This window comes from Suncus etruscus, chromosome 2 (genome assembly GCF_024139225.1).
Source record: "Suncus etruscus isolate mSunEtr1 chromosome 2, mSunEtr1.pri.cur, whole genome shotgun sequence".
In the NCBI taxonomy this organism is placed as follows: domain Eukaryota; kingdom Metazoa; phylum Chordata; class Mammalia; order Eulipotyphla; family Soricidae; genus Suncus; species Suncus etruscus.
In genome coordinates this window covers 21,905,792-21,926,150 of record NC_064849.1, presented here as the reverse complement: position 1 = coordinate 21,926,150, position 20,359 = coordinate 21,905,792, and the positions used below count along the sequence as shown (strand labels likewise).

General features: G+C 35.5%; 1 protein-coding gene across 1 annotated transcript in view; it reads left to right on the top strand.

Moving 5' to 3' along the window:
- Nucleotides 1-16,839, top strand: part of LOC126001641 (scaffold attachment factor B2-like) — a 117,374-nt gene extending 100,535 nt beyond the window's left edge. The window contains 2 exon segments of the mRNA XM_049768919.1: nucleotides 16,308-16,397; nucleotides 16,400-16,839. Of these exon segments, the coding sequence (XP_049624876.1) occupies nucleotides 16,308-16,397; nucleotides 16,400-16,770 (461 nt within the window). The 3' untranslated portion in view covers nucleotides 16,771-16,839.
- Nucleotides 16,840-20,359: the final 3,520 nt, after the last annotated feature.

The following is a 20,359-nucleotide window of genomic DNA, read 5'->3' as shown; positions in this document are numbered from 1 at the left end:
AGGGAAGATGATAAGATACTCCCTCTCTCTCAGTCCCCAGTAGAAATTCAGCTCCAGATGAAGATAGCTGACTCGGTCATTGGATGGCATACCGTCCTATGGGTCTTAGGTTCTGTATTCCAAAGTGTAAGCCATGTATATGTCCTGCTGATCTACAAATAGTCTCTCTTTTCAAACTCCTATGATTTCTAAGAGCAGCCACTTCAGCCATAGAACATACATCACAAGACTACTCATCTAAAATACATTGCAGAACCTCATTGATTCCAGTATTAATGTTTTGAAGCATATTCTTTATGTAGTTTCTCTGCTCTAAACATTGCTTGATGATACCTTTGATGCCACTCTGTAATCTATAATTGAATCCCTAGCTTTCTTATCCATAAATGGTTCTTTATCAACTCCCTTCAAACTCCTAGCTTCAAGTTAAAATTTACTGCAAGTTAAATGTCTCCAAACTTCACCTTTGCTTAATGTTAGCAGGTACTACTACTCCTTTCCTTCCTCCATATTTCAAAAAGGTAATTTAAACTTGTTTTGCCTATCTAAGATAAAAATAATAAGTCAGTAATTCTTTTAACTTGTGTAGATTAGATAAGAATTCTATTAAATAGAATATTGCCCTTAGAAAAAGTCACTGGCTTATTTTATTGTCAGAAGTGGTGACTTTTTAAATTTAATGTTAATTACCATTTGATTTATAACAGATACTATGTAATAAATTTCCAAGTGAGAGGAATTGATGAAAAATATTGAATAATATACTGCATTGGAAGAGCATTCTATAAACCTCAGGATTATTTAATATAAAAATAGTAAATGTCTTATTACAGAATTCATAGTTAATGCTAAAGATAAAAAACCCAGGTACCCACCCATCAAATCCTCCAGTGAAAAAAGTGAGATCCATGGCAGTGCACATAGAGCATAGAGGAAGTATTAAGAAAGACTTAACTCTCATAGTTTGGGTTTAAGCCACAGTATCTTTGACATTAATTGTAAACCTTAAGTAGTAAAACCTGTGGAATCAGACTATGAACATGATGAAACAAGATGCAATATGCAGAGGTGGTAATAAGCCTAAACCTGGCCCCATAAGCAATCAAGGAAGCAGTAAGAGACAGTCAAGGAAGTATCATCCTTGCTGATGAGATATCTGAAGGGCAGAGGATACATTTCCTAAAGGTCCACAGAGGAGATTATGTCTTAGGCAGTTTCCGGTGTGGTAGTCAATGTAAATCCTTTGACATTTTTCCTTATAAAATAGTTATGAATTTACATATAGAGTTATATATATATACTACTCACTAATACATTAAGAAGCATAATCATGTGTGTGCATTTGTGCTGTTGCAGTGGAGATGCAGAAGTAGATATGACGACAAAGTATGAAATCTTGTCATATCCAACAATGTGTGATGCCTTTCAACTAAAAGCCTTCCAGTAAAAGGACAGTCACAAATTCAAGTAAACACCAGAAATGTAAGATCTCAAAAGTCACAAATAGAGCTGTTGGACATAAAAATGCATATGCTTAATTTTAGAATAACTATTTGGTAAGAAACTCCATATGCTATATTCAAACAAATTAAGGAATTGTTCATATAGTTAGAACAGTGAAGTAAGTTAAGGTGTCATAGACTCCATAAAGAAAAGAAAGGTCAAACTAGGTTAAGAACGTAAGTTCTAGGGCCAAATTGGCACACACCGGTAAGAAGTTTGCCTTGCACGTGGCTGACCCAGGATGGACGCTGGTTCAATTCCTGGCATCCCATAGGGTCCCTCAAACCAGGAGCGCAGAGCCAGGAGTAACCACTGAGAGCCTCTGGGTGTGACCCCCATCCCAACCAAAAAGAATGTAAGTCCTAAGGCTGAAGTTATAATAGCACAGTGGTAAGGCACTTGCACGTGACTGACCCATGTTTGATTCCAGCATCTCGTATGGTCTCCCAAACCTGCCAGGAAAGGAGTAAACCCTGATTTCCTCAGGATGTTGTCCAAAAGCCAAAAATAATAAATAAATAAATAAATAAATAAATAAATAAATAAATAAATAAATAAATAAGTGCTATTGGGGTTTTGGAAGCTACCAATTGACATTAGTCAAAGAAGGACTAATATTGGATTAACACTTTTTTAAGTGGCTCGGTGTAAGAGTATTACAAATTAGTTGCAGATGAAAATAATGGAAAGAGATTACTTTAAATGTTATCAGGAATATTTTAAGCAAAGGAGGATGACAGACTAAATTGAGGGAGGTGCTGGTTAGGTGTAAGAAAATGTAATAATGGTGAGAAGTGACTTGGTAATTTCAGTCTAAAGAGAATAGTTCAGAGAGGTAAAAGCAATATATTAGTTTTGATTTTATGTAAATAAATTATGAGTCTTGTGTTTGCATAGAAAAATAGAAGACAATGTTGAACACAAAATATATCTATATTCATTCTGAGGTATTCAAGTGTTTCTATTTGAAGATATTGAATACTTTCTTGGTACTTGCTGCACTCTTGTCCACTTGCACTTTTCTTTATTCCTACCTGGACAGACAGGATATATATGGAAATGCTATAATTTTGTTGCAATAATATTTCTAATATGTGGTATTTGGAGTGCCAATTTAAAATTATAAACAGTATAAATATGACCATTGAATATAAATCAAAACCTGTTTCATGAAACATTCAGCTTATCCTGAAATAAAAATGATTTTAGGTATTATTTTGTATCTTTTCTCTGAAATCTGTATCTCTATTTTAGCATCTTTCTTATGAGATCTCTCATGGAAATTGCCTGAAAGTTAGTGTTCCCCTACAAAGTCATCATGCTTTTCAATGTCATTTGTAGGTATCTTACAGAAAAATTAAATTTTAATGTTGGAGACTTTTAACTTATTACTTTATATTCTTTTCAGAGCTATTGAGCTTCTAAAAGTCACTTATTTTAAAGAAAATCCTAGTTTATCCCATCCAAAAAAATTCATTGTCTGAGAAAAAATACAATAGCAGTATTAAAATAATACAAAATTTTAGCATGTGTGTTTGAAATATTCCTTTTATAGGAGAAACTTGTCAGTACCTGAACAACATCTTCTGGCACATGGACCATATGAGCCTATGACTACAATTATTTATTATCATTACTGCTGAAAGATATGCAAAAAAGATAAATTACATATTCATCTTTTATGATAAGGGAGAATACATTTTATAAAGATGAATCCCATAGAGCATATATTTTTACTTCAGGCTATGCCCATTGCAAGGAAGTGTATAAAATATTCATTTTATGCTGGCTTCTTCTTTTTGGGGGGTAATGGGCTGTCAAAAAGAACCATAAATTATTATTATACTGAGAAGCTTTGTGGAAAAATGATGCCTCCTCACCTGTCCAACTCAGAACTTGGTCTCTATGTGGCCTTTTTGAATTTAACATGCTTAATGAAAAGGCCTGTCCCTGAGACAGCTTGTTGAGCAAACCAAGGGTACTGTGCTCATGAAGAACCATGCAGGCAGCCAGGGATTCACTGGTGTATTTAGAGAAAGAGTTCCTGCATGTTTCTGGCTACTTCTATTTTTCTGCCTGTTCCCTCAAGTAAAATTCTTAGAGGTTGGAGTTCAGTTCATTAGTAGGACAGCCATTTTATGAATATACAGCTCCCAGGTCCATGCCCAGCACCCAAAAACATTTGCTGCTATTTAATATCTCCAGAACCACAACTAATTGTTCCTTGTCTCCTCCATTACTGCTAGGTGTGTACAAGCACTACGTTGAAAGTGCATGATCATAGAAATAAAGTATGTAATATCTGGCAAGCTTGACCCCAAAAGGTATCTAAACATAACTAAAGAGGATAGCAACCCAAACAATAAATGCAAGCACTTAGAGCCAAGTGTGCAAACATCACAACCAAATATGAATTACCTCCAATCAATCTAATAACACCAATAGCCAAAAGGGAAGATAATGGAAAATATTACAAAAGTATAATAAAATAAAAAGTAAAAATCTGAAAGCTGAAGACTAGGATTTGAAGAGGAACATTAGCAAGTTGATTGGGTAGGGAGCTTGCTTTTGAATCAATTCCTGTCACTATAACCCCGTGTAAATTTTCTGCCATCTTATAATCAATTATCATAAACTGAGCATTTGGGGTTAAAGTGATAACACAGTGGATAGGGTGTTTGCCTTGCATGGAACCAACCAGAATTTCATCCCCTGTCATCCTATATGGTGTTCTGAGGCTGCCAGCAGTGATTCCTGTGTTCAGAGCCAAGAGTAATCCTTGAGCAATGCCTTGTATGGCCCCCAAACCAAAATAAATAAAGAAACAAAAATAAATTGAGTAGTTTAAATCAGCCACCATTTCTATTCTTGCTATTTCAGTGGGTTCAGACTCCAAGCAGGTCATAGAGCTGAGTTCACTATTTAGGGTCTCTTGTGACCAAAATCAAAGTATCAACAAGATACAATGAATCTCATATGTGCTTCCCATATTTAATTTTATTTATTTTATTTGGGAAATCACAATCAGCAGTTCTTAGGGGTTATTCTTGGCTCTGCATGTAGGAATTACTCCTGAGCAAGCTCAGGGGACCATGTATAACTGAGAGTGTTCAGTGAATCATATGGGACACTGAAAATTGAGCCCAGGTCAGCTGGGTGCAAAGACAGTAACTTATAGTATACTATCTCCCCAGCATCCATTTTTTAGAAAATTGGCTGTAAACCAAGATCCCAATAATTGACAGCTGACTTCATACCCTTATTGTCAACCAATCCCTGAAATGCTTCTCCACACTATTGTTGGTTTCCTTCCAGGTCATTCTAGAAAGGTTTTAGACTTCTTTATGGGAAGGCCTGAGCTCTTTTAAATAAAGATCACCTTCCAGCATTATCATTACCTCTTTCAAGTATATTCAAATTCAGCTCATCAAGGGTCTTATTCTAAGCATAAAATAAAATTTCAGAAGAGTTTTGGATTACTATTCTATGATAATCATGAATTTTCCTCGGTTCTCATTGAGAAGAAATTATTCAGGATGAGTTCTATTTTCTAAACTCCATATTCCACTTTTCTCAGTAAGGTCTACAGGGAGTTTAATAATGCCGCTATAGCTTGAAACTCACACCTACAAGCATGCTGCCCCACAGAAGTGTTTTTACTTAATCAATCACTCCCAGTTCTTTTCATTCACACACACACACACACACACACACACACACACACACACACACACACACACACAGAGAGAGACTTCAGCTTTGCTTCTATTAAATTCAGAAGTAATGAACTTACGTAGCCATTACTTGACATCTCTGGAAAGGAGTATTTGCAAATGCAATGGAGACCTGGCCAAGAAGTTAAAATTGTAGCTGCAGATCACCCAGTTGGCACTCTTGGCCCTTATGGGCACCGACAAACTTTCATTAGGACAGCTTTAACCTGGAGCTGCACCAAATACTCTGCTACAGCTTTTGCTCATGGGTTCACTGAGTACTCAGAAAGAATAGAAGGGTCGCCATCACCTGTAGTAGCCCACTGCATAGGAGTAATGGATTAATTTGAAAGGTGACTCTTGGTTGCAGTGAAAAACCAAGATGAAATCCAAAGTGGCATTGAATGTTTGAAGTGTACTACTATCAGAGCTATTCATAACATGCTAGGAATACCTAGACTCAAGATATGACTCATTTGTCTTTTTCTGTACTCTCTTAAAATGCCGACCTTGTTCTTAAGTCTTCTCTTCCCTGTATCCCTAATTATATTTTCTCCCTTTCCACTGTAGTGAAAAGTTGTGGAAAAAATTTATTCCACTATTTTTAGCTTTTAATCAATCCCCTACCTATGAGACATTCATAGTATTTATAGACCAAAGTTACATCCACCCATGCTTCCTGCCTCCCTAATTATATTGAAAGGTATCTCACTTTATAATGATTCCCATTGCTTTTGCAGTTCTGATATGAGTGTATTTTAGAGGTAGGATAAACCATTCAACCTTTCACATATCTGTCTACTCTATAATAGCTATTCTCTAGTCTGTATGTTCTAAATAAAGTAGCCTTTCTCTCAGCTTCACATAGAAAAAAATTTAATGTGTAAACATTATTTGGAAACTATGAGGCACTAGATTAATGTGTTACCATAAAAATCCAGGAGTTGGGGGTAAAGAGCAATAGTACAGCTGGTAGCACACTTGCCTTGCACACAACTGACCCAGGATTGATCCTGACATCCCATATGGTCTCCCAAGCCCACCAGGAATTATTCTGGAGGGAAAAACCAGGAAAAATCCATGAGCATCACATGAATTCATAAAATGAATGAAACAACACTAAAAAGAGAACCCAGAGAGATGGTTGTATTTTTATTATGTGTTAAAAAACAAAATTTGAGTATTGCTTAGTTATTTGGGTTTTGGGCAAGAAAGCTCCTATGGCTTTTTATAAAGCTCTTTTATAAAAAGCTATAGTTTCATATTCCAAATATTTTTCTGATCTATTTGCAAGCTGTGTTAGTGTTATTTCCACTAGTAAACTGATCTGTAGAGTGAATAGACTGAGGGAAAGATTCCAACTTTATTTTCACCATTGTAGTTCTTTGGAAGCTAAGCCCTTTATAGAGAATCTATGATAAAAGTTGCTCTGGTCTGAATGTGACTATTTATTTGTTGACCTTTGACATTCAAAGTTATGATATGTTATATATGATGAGTTGTTATTAGACCACTCAGGCCACTGACCCAATGGGATGAATATCCTTAATAAGAGAGGTTGATGTTCCCTCTTACATGTTTATGAGACAAGAAGTCTATGATCTTGAAGAAGAGAGCCATGCTGGCTCCTGAATACAATTCTGGAAGAACTGAAAAACTAAACTTTTATTTAGTTTATGGTATTTTGTTTACATTCTAATTGAGGTAACATGGCTACAAAATTAATATTTATGTATTTGGTATAAAATGCTATTGTACTTCCTGTACCAAAATGCCAAATACTGTCTACTACTGTTCTTAGGCTATTGCTATTTAAAGTATTTTTTATCCCCCATCCCATAGGTAGAGAGAGGGCATTGGTGGTGGAAATGTTGCACTGGTGAGGTGGTTTTCTTTTTATGACAGAAAGCTAACTGCGAACATGTTTGTAATCATGGTGCTTAAATAAAATAATATTTAAAAAATAAAATAAAATTTTTTCATAGATATATATATATATATATATATAGAAGAAACAAGTAAAGATGGCCCAAAAGCTCAAAACTAAATTACCTACCAATAGATAAAATTCTTGGTTTAGGGCTAGAGATATAGCACAGTGGTAAGGCATTTGCCTTGCATGCAGCCGATCCAGGACAGATAGTGGTTAGATCCTATCATCCCACATGGTCCCCTTAGCCTTCCAGGAGCAATTTCTGAATTCAGAGCTAGAAATAACCCCTGAGTGCCACCGGATGTGGCCCAAAAACAAACAAACACAAATATTGGTTAATTAGGACGTTTATTAAAGACCCAGGACAGCTGGACCTTGAGTTCCTTGCACCACCCATTGAGCAATTTCAAATTCTTAAGAATTTTAAATGCCATATCATTTATTAATTTGTATATTTTCTCTCTTGTGATCTTAAATATGTAGGCAGTTGTACCAACACAACTTTTATGGCTAAATTATATTCAAAAACCAAAACAAATTTCCAGAGTAATTGTACCAGTGGATAGGACTTGCATGTGGCAGGTACAGGTTCAATCCCTAGCATCGCATATGGTCCACTGAGCACCACCAGGAGTAATTCCTGAGTGCAGATTTAGGAATACTCCCTGAGCATCACCAAGTGTGGCCCCCAAACAAAAGAAACTAAAACAAAACTAGACTGCACTATCTAAAAAAATTAATAATGGAAATAAGAATGGGAAGACAGTAAATAGAAATATATAAAGTTTAGAAAAATTTTCAAATAAATCATTTTTATGAATTAAAAAGCATTTGGGGTTTGTCAGTCAGGGAATTTGCTTTGCATATTCAGGCTCATTACGCTGTATATGTCCCTCCTGATTCCTTCAAGGAGTGATCCCTTAGTGCATTCAAGAGTTATCCCTAAATCTTATTGTGTGTGGCCAGCCCCCCAAGCTAAACAAGACAAAAATTATCTGTAAAATTACTTTAATGCAAGTTTCTACCATATCATGAGAATAAGGACTCTGGTATATTTTCAATAAAATTCTTCAAAACCTGAAGATTATTGAACTAGACCATGTAGTGGTGGTGGTGGGGGAGCAATGATATAGAAAAACTGCTTAATTCAGCCAGTTCATTAATACAAAGATAGACCAGCTCAAAAGCAAGCCAGTTTTTCTCTCTGGTGCTAAATGAAGGATGAGCCAGACAGGAGCATTTCCATGGAGGTAGAAATTTTTGGTAGTAATATGCACTGCTGGAAGCAACATGCACAGCTTTTGAAGCAAAAGAAAGTTGCTGCCTGGGAATGGAAAGATCTTCCCAATGGTGATGACCATGAAGGAAATGTATTAAACTCTGTATTTTTCATCATAGACCTGTAAAATGCTTGTGTGTGTGCCTTCATGAGGAAACATACCCACAGAGAGAGCAACAGACACTCATAACTTAAACAAAATACAATATGTAAATTTGCATTCCCTTTTCCTCTATTTTCTCTTTTATATACATGGTAATGACACACTGTTCTGTCTGAGCATTATGCTGAGTTGGTCTTCTGCTTTTCCTTCTTCCTTGAAAATAAAGTTTCAGCATTTTTAGCAGTGGTTGTGATGATTGATCTGGTATCCATTTTCCATAAATGCCAGAGAATGTCAACAAATAACAAGACACAAACAAATCCAAATACTTTCCATTTGCAGAACCATCATCAACACCTCTACTTTAATTCTGGGCAGCAAGGGTTTTGAATATTGAAAGCTCTGTTTGATAGAGGTCTTCCCAGTGGTAAGAGAAGAGACCCCTCCTGAAGATACTTTGGTTGGCCATGTTGCCTGATGGTTCAGTGCTCAGTAACCATCTTAGCTATATTTGGTGGTGCTCAGGGAGCCATGAGGTTGCTGGATGGGATCAAATTTAGGGTCTCATAGATGTAGAGCACTTGAATTTTCTCTTTGATATATCTTATTGATCTCACATATAATTTCTTTTAAGAAGGGATTTTATCTTATATTTTCTATTTTTAATGACTTATTTTGCCTAAGCCACTTTCTTGTGTGTTTTGGTCCCACACCTGGCAGTGTTCAGGGGTTACTCCTTGCTCTGCCCTGAGAAATCTCTCCTGGCATGCTCAAGGGACCATATGGGATGCCAGGGACTGAATCAAAGTCAGTCCTGGGTCTCTCTCTGCATGCAAGGCAAATGTCTTCCCTACTATGTTTTATTACTCTGGCCCCTCTAATAACGCCACTTTATCTTAAAGAGAATATTGTCAGAATTACTTTAAGTGAATTGAATAATAAATGCAAATATGAAAGATTATTCTTTTATCAGAATATTTTTACTTCTAATAAACTTCAAATAATTCTAAGTTTCAAAATTTGATATTTTAAGAAGAAAGATGGCTGGTCAGGTGAAAAAACACAACATCTTAATTTATATTAAAATCTTTGCACACAGCTTTCAAAATGTAGAAACTATCAACTAGAGACACCTGTCCACACATTTCTATTTCCCATTTAGAAAACAAAAATTACTTATAGCCTTTTGCCAATTGAAAGAATAGACATCAATAATTGCTGGATACTTGGCAACTAATGGGAGCTTATCCTTCTTCAATTTCTAACTGCATGTCAAGCTGTCAGACAGAATAGAACCACATAAAATGATCAGTCCATTTTGTCATTGGTTATTATTAGTAGTAGTTGGGAGAATCCTCTGTTGCTAGGTATAGTGCCAAATTTGGCCTTACAGAAGGTGTTTTTTTAGTACTATATTTTCCCATTTAATTTTTATTATTACAAAAGTAGTTTATAAGAGTGCATGTAAAAGTTGAGGCTTAGAAATTAAGCTACAAACACAACATGCAGGAATTCTCTCTTGAAAAACAAAAATAAGAACAAAAGAGGAAAGCTTGAGCTATTTTAACCAGAAAATGGACCAGATCACATTTTCAGTTGCAAAATATAGTTTTCTCTCCTTTACGAAATCTGCTTAGAGGGAAGGGAAAATCAGGAATAAGATGTTCTTGTAGAAGTCGCAATGCAAAATAAAATTTGCCTGAACTGAAGAAACAGTGGAGATTAAAACAAATAGACTGAGAAGATTTGAGACATTTAGTTGTAGAATACAGTATTTGTAGATGAAATAGAAATAACAGGTTTAAAAGAAATAGATGAAGAACAATTTCCAATATTGTAAATTAGGCACTAGATTAATCAGCAGTGTCATAGATAAAACATTGGAAATAAAAGATTTGGGGGTGAAAATATAGAATCGCTTTATTTATCAGTTTTATGGCAAGGTCAATATAGTACCAATAGGATATTTTACTTAATAAATTATGATAAGGGATAGCATTTATAAGCACAAGGAGAATTTAAGGAGGAAAACTGGGGGGGGGGGGGGAACCACTTACTAGTTTATAAGAGTATGAGTCACCTAAATAATAAAGATAAGTTAACATAGAGAAAAACCTGGAGTGGATTTTGGTAGGTAGTCAGAAAGAGAATGCTTTAAGGAAAAGGAGATTTAAGTGAGCGCAGCTCAGATAAGAGCTGGTTAGTAGATATTTGTAGGTTTCCTGTGAGTTCTTTTAATTCAGAGAAAGTCCTGATGGATTCCATATGGGTACTATCATGAGTATCACGAATCTTCCTTTCCAAAGTATTCCTTTGAGAATGATACATGTTACAACTAGTTTTAGGGGATTGAATGAAGAAGACTAAACCTAATTGTCAGTAAGCTGATAATCAAATTTTAGAAATTAAAGTCCAAATGTGTTAACTTAGGGTGTTTTTGATTTGACAAAGAAATAAGGGTATGAAGAAAGAGGTGTTTGTAATGACTCTATGCAACATTCAGAGAGAAAAAACTATTAGAAATTGGAAAAATGATTACAATGATGTTTCTCAGAATGCATACACAAGATGATATAAAATTGGAAACAGAAGGATAAGCATCAGAAAATAAAATGAAGCTTTTAGCCTTTTGCATTAAAAATAAGGAAAAGGGACCTGGAGAGATAGCACAGCGGTGTTTGCCTTGTAAGCAGCCAATCCAGGACCAAAGGTGGTTGGTTCAAATCCCGATGTCCCATATGGTCCCCCGTGCCTGCCAGGAGCTATTTCTGAGCAGACAGCCAGGAGGAACCCCTGAGCATTGCCGAGTGTGACCCAAAAACCAAAAAAAAAAAAAAAAAAAGGAAAAGGAAAAGAAGAAGCATTACCAAATGGGAGAAAACATATAGATATATTGGGTGTTTCTATTGAGTGATTTTCTTTGAAAAGCTATGTTAAAGATTCCTCAAATTTCTTATTTTTAGTTTTTTTTTTTTGATTCCTTAATTGAAACTATGTTGACTGCCAGAAATTGAAAGCAAATTTGGTGGAATATTATTAATTGAATTTTATCTTAATGAGCCTAAACAAACAATTATCACCCTTCTTTTTGATAAAGAAATAAAGCACATGTTATTACTGTGTAAGAGTAGTTATGGTGATTTCAACTTTATATATAAAATTATCTTGAACAATATATATTTACATTTTTACAAGGAATATAGATAATTTATTAAGAGATGAGATACCTCGGCTTACTGAAATTATCCTTTACCACTTAGTAATTGTGTGGTTTAGGAAAATTACTTAAACCCCAGGCTCTGTTTTTTTTGTTGTTGTTGTTGTTTATGAACAAAGTTATATACTCTGAGAAATATGCCCAGTTTATGTGGGATTTAGATCAGTATTATTCAAATGTAATTATAAAACCAAAAGAAGTACCTGGACCATCTCTGGATGCCACGAGATCTATATTGTCTCACGAAAAAGAGCTTATTTGGAAGTAGGAAAGTACAGTCACACGTGGAAAATAAAACTGAAAAAGCAATCTACACTCACATTTAATAAAAATAGAAATTCAACCCAGTACACATTAGTCATTCAATTAGAGGCTATGTATGTGAGAGAGTTATACATTTGATTTTTTTATATATTTAGGAGTATATATATTTATTGTATGTAAATAATGTATTATATGTATATTATGTGGGCATTTTATATATTTAGGAGAAAGTCACTCTTTACCCTTCTTTACCCTCCACAAAAGTCCTAGGATATGTTCTGGGCAGGTAAAATCATCTTAATACTAATATCAAGAACATCTGAAAATTATATGTGGCAAACTTAATATCATGTTGAGATTAATAATTCCCATTGCAATACAGTTAACAAGACAAACTAGAAGTTTCTAGCCAAATTATAATTTTTTCTCATTACTTCTGAGGTGACTAAAGCTGAAATATCAGTGTTCAAGTGGTTCAAAAGTTAAAATTTTACTTGAGGTCATGATTAGAAATTTGACACATTTAAACTTATAACTTAAAATTCTTTATGTAAATAATGAAAGATTATAAACATTTTGCAACCCATTTTTAATTACTTTATCCTGCCCAGGATTTCTTTTCTTTAAAATTAACTCATCAGATAATTATAAATGAGCAAAATTCCAGCCTTGATTTGCAGAGATTGGTCTAGACAGGCACTCACTCTGAACTTCTATTTTTGTAATATAGAAAAAGTCTTGTGGCATATTTTTGCAATTGTCCTATAATATTTCCCAATATTATTTGTTTAAAAAGTTGACAGGAATGGCACAGTAGGACAAAAAATTATCCCAATATCAGCCTGAATAAAATATCATTTAATGTGCATGTTAAACCTTACAATAACAAGAGATGTATTTTCTTTAAAACTTTGACATAGATGACATAGACTCTTCCCTAATAATTTAAAGTTACAGTGAAATATTCTAAAGACAAGTTCAATTTAAATGTTAATCTCTTCTTATGTATTGTCCTTTTTTTTCTTTCATGTTCTAAAGAACAGGATTTATTCCACTATAGTGGCTGGAGGGGAAGGCAGAACAGCAAGTAGGGTACTTGTTTTTCAGAATACCAGGGTTCAATTCTCTATACCTCATATGGTCCCCAAGCCCTGTCACGAGGTAGTCCTGAGAACAGCTGAGAATCCTCCATCAAAAAAAAAAAAAAAAGAAAGAAAGAAAGAAAAGAAAAAGGCGGGATCTAGAGAGTTAGTACAAGAAATAAAGACCATGCCTTTCATGCAACTTACCCTATTTCAATTTTTGGCAATACATATGATTCATGTATATGGTCACTTGATCACTACAAGGAGTCACCACTACTTAGCTCAAAGCCAGGAATAGCCCATAAACACCTCTAGATGTGGATCAACAACACTTAAAACAGCAAACAAATAAAAGTCTGCAATAAGATGTAAGTGAACATCTGCTTAATTTTCTTTGAAAAGCTCATATCTATTTATAGCCCAACACATTTTTTAGTTTTTTAAAATAATTTCTTTATTTATGTACAATGATTAAAACATGTCCATTCATAATTGGGTTTCAGCCATAAAATGCAAACCCAACTCTCTAGTGAAACTTTCCCACGACCATTATCTCCCCATTTCCAACCACCCCACCACCTGCCTATCCTCAAAACAGGCATTGTATCTCTCTATCATTGTTATGGTAGCTGTTAGTGTAGTTATTTATCTAACTTCACTTACTACTCTTTCTGATAAGCTTGTTATCATAGGCTGGTTCTTCCAGCCTCATGTCTATTTTTTCTGGGCATTATTATTTTACTGTTATTTTTTATTTTTCTTAGATACCAAAAATGAGTGAGTCTATTCTGTGCTTATATCTCTCCCTTTGACTTATTTCACTCAACATAATAAACTCCAAATCCATCCATGAATAAGCAGATTTCATGACTTCATTTCTTCTAACAGATGCATAGTATTCAATTGCATAGATCTACCATGAATTTTTCAGCTACTCATCTGTTGTTGGGCATCTGGGTAGTTTCCAGATTTTGTCTATTGTAAATAGTGCTGCTATAAACATAGGACTGGAGAGGGAATTATTGTACTGTATTGTGTTTTTGTGTTCTTAGAATATTTCCCTAGGAGTGGTATTGCTAGATCATATGGGAACTCAATAACCAGTGTTTTTAAAGAATATCCATATTGTTTTTCAAAAAGTTTTGACAGACAGCATTCCCACCATCAATGAGAGTTCCTTTCTCCCCCCAATCCATACCTGCAGTGGTTGTTCTTGTTCTCTGTGATGTGTGCCAGTCTCTGCGGCATGAGATGTTATCTCATTGTTTTGATTTGGTTCTCCCAGGTGATTAGTGATGTGGAGCATTTTTTCACTTGCCTCTTGGACACCTTTATTACTTCTTTAAGAAAATGTCTGTTCATTTTTCTGTCCAATTTTTGGATGGGGTTATATTTTTTTATTAAGTTCTGTCAATACCTTTTATATCTTAGATATTAGCCCCTTACGAGATTGGTGTTATGTGAATAGTTTCTCCCACTTTGTGGGTGACTGTTTTACCTTAGTCACTATTTTCTTTGAGGTACAGCAGCTTCTCAGTTTAATGTAACTCTATTTTTTATCTCTGCTTCCACTAGATTGGATAGTGATGTTTCTTACTTGAAAATGCCTTTATTTTCAATATCATGGAGTATTTTACCAACGTTTTCTTCTATATATCTTATAGTTTCAGGTCTTCAGATATCAATGTCTTTAATCCATTTTGATTTGACCTTTCTGCGTTGTGTTAGATAGAGGTTCAAGTTCGCTTTTTTGCATGTCTTTTCCCAATATCACTTGTTGAAGAGGCTTTCCTTGCTCCGTTTTGTGTTTCATGCACCTTTATCAATGATTAATTGTAAGTCTGAGAGGCATTCTATGAATATTCAAGTCTATTCTAGTGGTCTGAAGGTCTGTCTTTATTCCAGTATCACACTGTTTTAATTATTATTGCTTTGTATTACAATTTAAAATTTTGGAAAGTGATACCTCACACCTTCTTTTTCCTTTAGGGGTTCTTTAGCTATTATTGACCATTTATTGTTTCAGATGGATTTCAGGAGTGTCTAATCCTCTTTTTTGAATTCATGGATATCATTAGGGAAATTTCATTAAAATTGTACACTGATATAAGGGAGTATTGCTATTTTATTAATGTTAATTCTCCCAATCCATGAGCAGGGTATATGTCTTCATTTCCTTGTGTCCCCTTTTATTTCTTGAAGCAGTGTTTTACAATTTTCTTTGTATAGGTCCTTCACTTCTTTAGTTAAGCTTACTTCAAGGTATTTGAATGTCTGTGGTATCATTGTGAATGGGATTGGTTTTTAATTTCTTTCTCTTCTCTATAATTATATGAGTATAATTATAGTAGTATATATTTTTTTGTAATTTTTATTTTTTGTGAATTAGTCTTTCACACTGTATTTAAGGTACATAATGACAGCGAATCAGGGCTATTCCCACCAACAGATTTGTCCTCCCTCTACTTCTGTTCCCAGCATGCATCCAATATCTCCCCCTTTGCCCCTTGGACTGCTAGTGTAACAGGTTCCTTTTGTGTATAGCTTGTTATAGATTGTGGGTCTTGATTCCATTGTGTTGACTTTGGGTTTGGTGTTTAGGTCTGATTATTTTTATTTTCACTCAAATTTTAAGCGACTGCTTTTGGTTTCATCCACTTATTTTTTCCTCCAATTTATGAGGCAAAACAAGATTCAGGTTCTGTGGTTCTTCTGTTAGGGGAAAATATAAAAACAAAACAAAACAAAACAACCAGCAATGGCAAAAGGCAGAATAGTAACAAGAGAACAACAAAACAACAATAATAAGAAAGAAAAAAAAAGAGAAAAAAGAAGAAGAAATAGGGGGAGGGCTAGTGTAACAATTTTTTGTTGTTGTTGTTTGAAGCCACACCCATTTGACTCTCAGGGATTACTCCTGGCTATGCACTCAGAAATCACTCCTGGCTTGGGGGGACCATATGGGATGCTGGGGGATAAAACTGTGGTCTGTCCTAGGTTAGTGCTTGCAAGGCAGACACCTTACCTCTAGCGCCACTACTCCAGCCCCAAGGTTTTTGTTTTTTTTTGTTTGTTTATTTCTGTTTTTTGTTTATTGTTTTGTTTTGTTTGCATAGGCACAGTAAGTATTAAAGGATATAGAAAGGTAATTCTCGACTCCATCTTCACAGTAGCAGCAGCAGTCCCCGCTGTCCAGTCGCTGACATGCAGCTCTTTGCGCTCAGGAGCTCAACACCCTCGAGGTGACTAGCGAGGAGACTGTCGCCCAGATCAAGGGTCATGTGACTTTGCTGGAGGGCATCACCCAGAAGATCAAGTCCTCCTTCTGGCCGGTACACCCCTGGAAGATGAGGCCATCCTCAGCCAGTGTGGGGTGGAGGCACTGACAACTCTGAAAGTCGCAGGCCGAATGCTGGGAGGGAAAGTCCATGGCTCTCTGGCCCGTGCAGGGAAAGTGAGAGGCCAGACTCCCAAGGTGGGCAAGCAGGAGGAGGAGGAGGAGGAGGAGGAGGAAGAGAAGGAGGAGGAGGAGGAGGAGGAGGAGGAGGAGGAGGAGGAGGGAGACAACCACCGCCGCTGCCACTGGGCCAAGCCACGGATGCAGTACAACCGGCACTTTGTCAATGTGGTGCCCACTTTTGGCAAGAAGAAGGGGCCCAATGCCAATTCCTAAGTCTGCAATCTTGGCTTTCTGGAATAAAGCCACAGAGTCCAGCTGAAAAAAAAAAAAAAAAAAAAGAAAGGTAATTCTCTTGGCCTAAGAGATTCAGGGTTTCTCCACCCTGAAGCATACTGTCATGGTAACAACTACAGGCTTTGGACATGCTTACTATCAAACCCAAGGTCTATTCATGGTGCCAAGAAATGTTCTGTTCAATTTTAGCTGACTAAATCAGACCTCTGTCATTAGAGATCTTGGTATTTTCACAGTTCCTAAGACAAAGTCTAGGCTAGGGTCTTTTATGGCTCTATAAGTTCTGCTCTGTCACGATTGTTTTAGTTAGTCTTTTGTAATTAGTGATCTTGGATTTTGCAAAGAACCTAGAATGAAGCCTAGTATAGAGTCTTTCCTTATGGATCCAGAAGTTCTATTTTTTATTATTATTTTTATCTATTTTTCATTATTATTTTTTAATCTTGCTTGTTTTAGTTCTGCTTGGTACAAAATTCTAAGAGAAAAAGTCTAGCTTGGGATAAAAGCTCAGTTCAAAACCAGGGCAGAGAAAAGGTATAGCCTATCATTCTTACCCCGAAAAGCACCAGCAATATAATATGACACCATTCCCTTTTGCATAGGTATACTAAAGAAGGGGAAATGTTATGTATATTAACAAGCTCTTATTTACTAGGGATAAAAACCCATAAATTTTATAATACAGGGTTGTTTCCCACCCTGAACACTTGTCATGGGGACAGGTCTTAGACTCCATGTGATTGGACAGCGACCATCCAACTTCAAACCCCATTTTGCAACAATAGAACCAACACAGTTCCCTGCAATAACACCAAGAATCAAACTCACCCTGGGGAGTTCCTAATACCACACTGGCACCAACGTGCGTTAGATTGATATGATATCCTGACTACGAGGAAACAGCAATAACTATTTGATCTAAGAGCAGGTTGCCCAACCTCATCACCTAACAATAACATGAAATCAGAAGACACTCTATCCTTTGATCTGTAAAAGAAACCAAGTTCACTAATTAAGACTGCCTTTGACAACCATAAATGAGCAGAACTCTTCCTGAGACCAATAAATGAAACCCTAGTCAAGGCTGCGGCTTAGGATTTGTACAAAAACCAAGATCTCTAATTCCAGGGGCCTGACTTGGACAATCGTGACTGAACAGAATATCTAAAAGCCACTGATTTTTGTGCATTAATTTTATAACCAGCCATATTTCTATATGAATTTATTGTTTCAAGGAGCTTTCTGGTAGTCTTTAGGATTATCTAAGTATAGTATTATGTCTTCTACAAGCAGCGAGAGCTTGAATTCTTCCTTTTCTATCTGGAAGCCATTGTTATCTTTTTCTTGCCTGATTGTTAAGGCAAGTACTTTTAGTACTATATTGAATAGGAGTGGGGAGAGGAGGAAGCCTTGCCTTATGCCAGATCTTAGGGAAAATGCTTTCATTTTTTCCCTGTTGATTATATTTTCTTGTATAATATGGGCTTGTGACTTGACTCTATTGAGAAAAGTTTTTTCCATTTTCATCTTGTTGAGAATTTTTATCATGAATGGATGTTGGACTTTATCAAATGCTTTCTATGCATCTATTTCTATGCATCTATTGTTATGGTCATATGATTTTCAATTTTCCTTCTGTTGATGTATCGTATCGTTGATTGACTTGTGTGTGTTGGACTATTCTCGTGTCTCTGGAATGAATCTCACTGGTTATTGTGTATAACTTACCTGATGAGGTATTAGATCCTATTCACTAGGATTTTGTTGAGGATCTTTGCATTTATGTTCATCAGAAATATTGGTCTATAGTTTTGTTTTTTGGTGGCATCTCTCTCTTTTTATGGTATCAGGGTGATGTTAGCTTCATAAAAACTATATGGGTTTGTTTTTGTTCAATTGTCTGGAAAAGCCTGAAAAGTACAAACAATAAATCCTCTTGGAAGATTTGAAAGAATTCGTTAGTGAATCTTTCAGGGCCTAGGTTTTTGGTTTTGAAAACACTTTTGATTACCATTTTAATTTCATCAATAATGATGGGTCTGTTGAGATATGCTATATCTTTGTGGTTCAATGCTGGGAAGTAATGAGTCCAAGAATCTATTTCTTTCAGGCTCTCATCTTTTGTGGCATAACATTTCTCAAATTGTCTCTGATTACTCTTTGAATTTCTGTAGTATTTGTTGTTATTTCAGTTCAATATTTTATTTCTACTTTCTGGTACTCTTGATTCTTATTTGTGGCATATTCCATTTATTCCATGCTTTCTTTGAGTTCTATGAACATCTTCCATATTTGGTCATCAGAGCTACTATCTTTTTTCTCTAAGAATAGTGGGGTCCTGTATTGTTTCCCCCATAGTTCTGGTTATAGTGTTATGTTTTCAATGCCCCATGCAAGTTTTCCTTGACTAGCAGAAAAAAATAAGAGCTCTATTTGCTCTTTGTTTTTGATTTGGATTCTCTTTCTCATCTGGGCGCTATTGAACTCACTTATGGTTCCAAAAACCTCCGGGTCCAAAAGCCCCAGAGTCTGCCTCCTGTAGCTTTTTTTGCCTTTTAAACAGGTTCAGCCACTCTTATTTCCCTAAGTTTATTTGAGGTAATATTAACTATTTGTTGTCATCAGGCAGGATTTCTTGGCAGCATTTGATTATTTTCTAGCTAAAGGGAAGCCCTTCAGGTTCATTCCATGGAGCTTTAAGGAGGATATTAGTAGGAGAAATAGCCAAGTACCACTGTGTTAGAACTAGAATTATATTCACTCCATTGTTCCATAGAAACTATTAAACTCCTGCTCATGAGTCACAAGCAAAGCTCTGCTTAATTGTAGTTACAGCCAATCTCACCCTGCATGGCCCTCAGTGCCTAGACATCTAAATTCTCCATTAGTTTTTCTATTTGTCCTTATCTCAAATTCCACCATGCGGTTACATCTTATTACCATTTACATAATAACATGTAAATTTTTATGTACACTGTTACTTACATAAGTGAGTAACGTAAGGCGACATTTTGTGGAATCAAGTGGAGAACAAATGGTTTGTTCCTCTTTAAACTCTCTACATCAATCGTCAAACATTTTCTTGAAAGATCCATTAATTTTATTTCTTTAATGTTATTATGTTTTATTGGTGTCCTGGACTACATGTTATTCCTAAATGCTCTTAAGGGGTTTGCCTCAAATTCAAAATACATACATGATGCTAATGGTCTCATTTACATGGGAAGTTGGAGGAGTAAGGGAGCTATCTATGGAATTTATAATTGAGTGTGGCTATCATATTTGACTTTTGAATTGGCACATTGGAGACTTAATGAAACGCAGATTTACAGGAAACAAATGAGCCCATATTTGTAGGAAACAAATCTAGGTCCCAGTAAAGTAATCCAGACAAATTTGTATTACTCTACTCTACAGTAATCCATTAAAATATAAAGAGAAAAATTTAAATTTAAGGGAATAATGTCAAAATTCAAAAAGGGTAATTTTTTAATTTTACTTTATTGAAATTATTATGATTTATAGAGTTATCCATAGTTGGATTTTAGATATACAATGAATTAAGGCT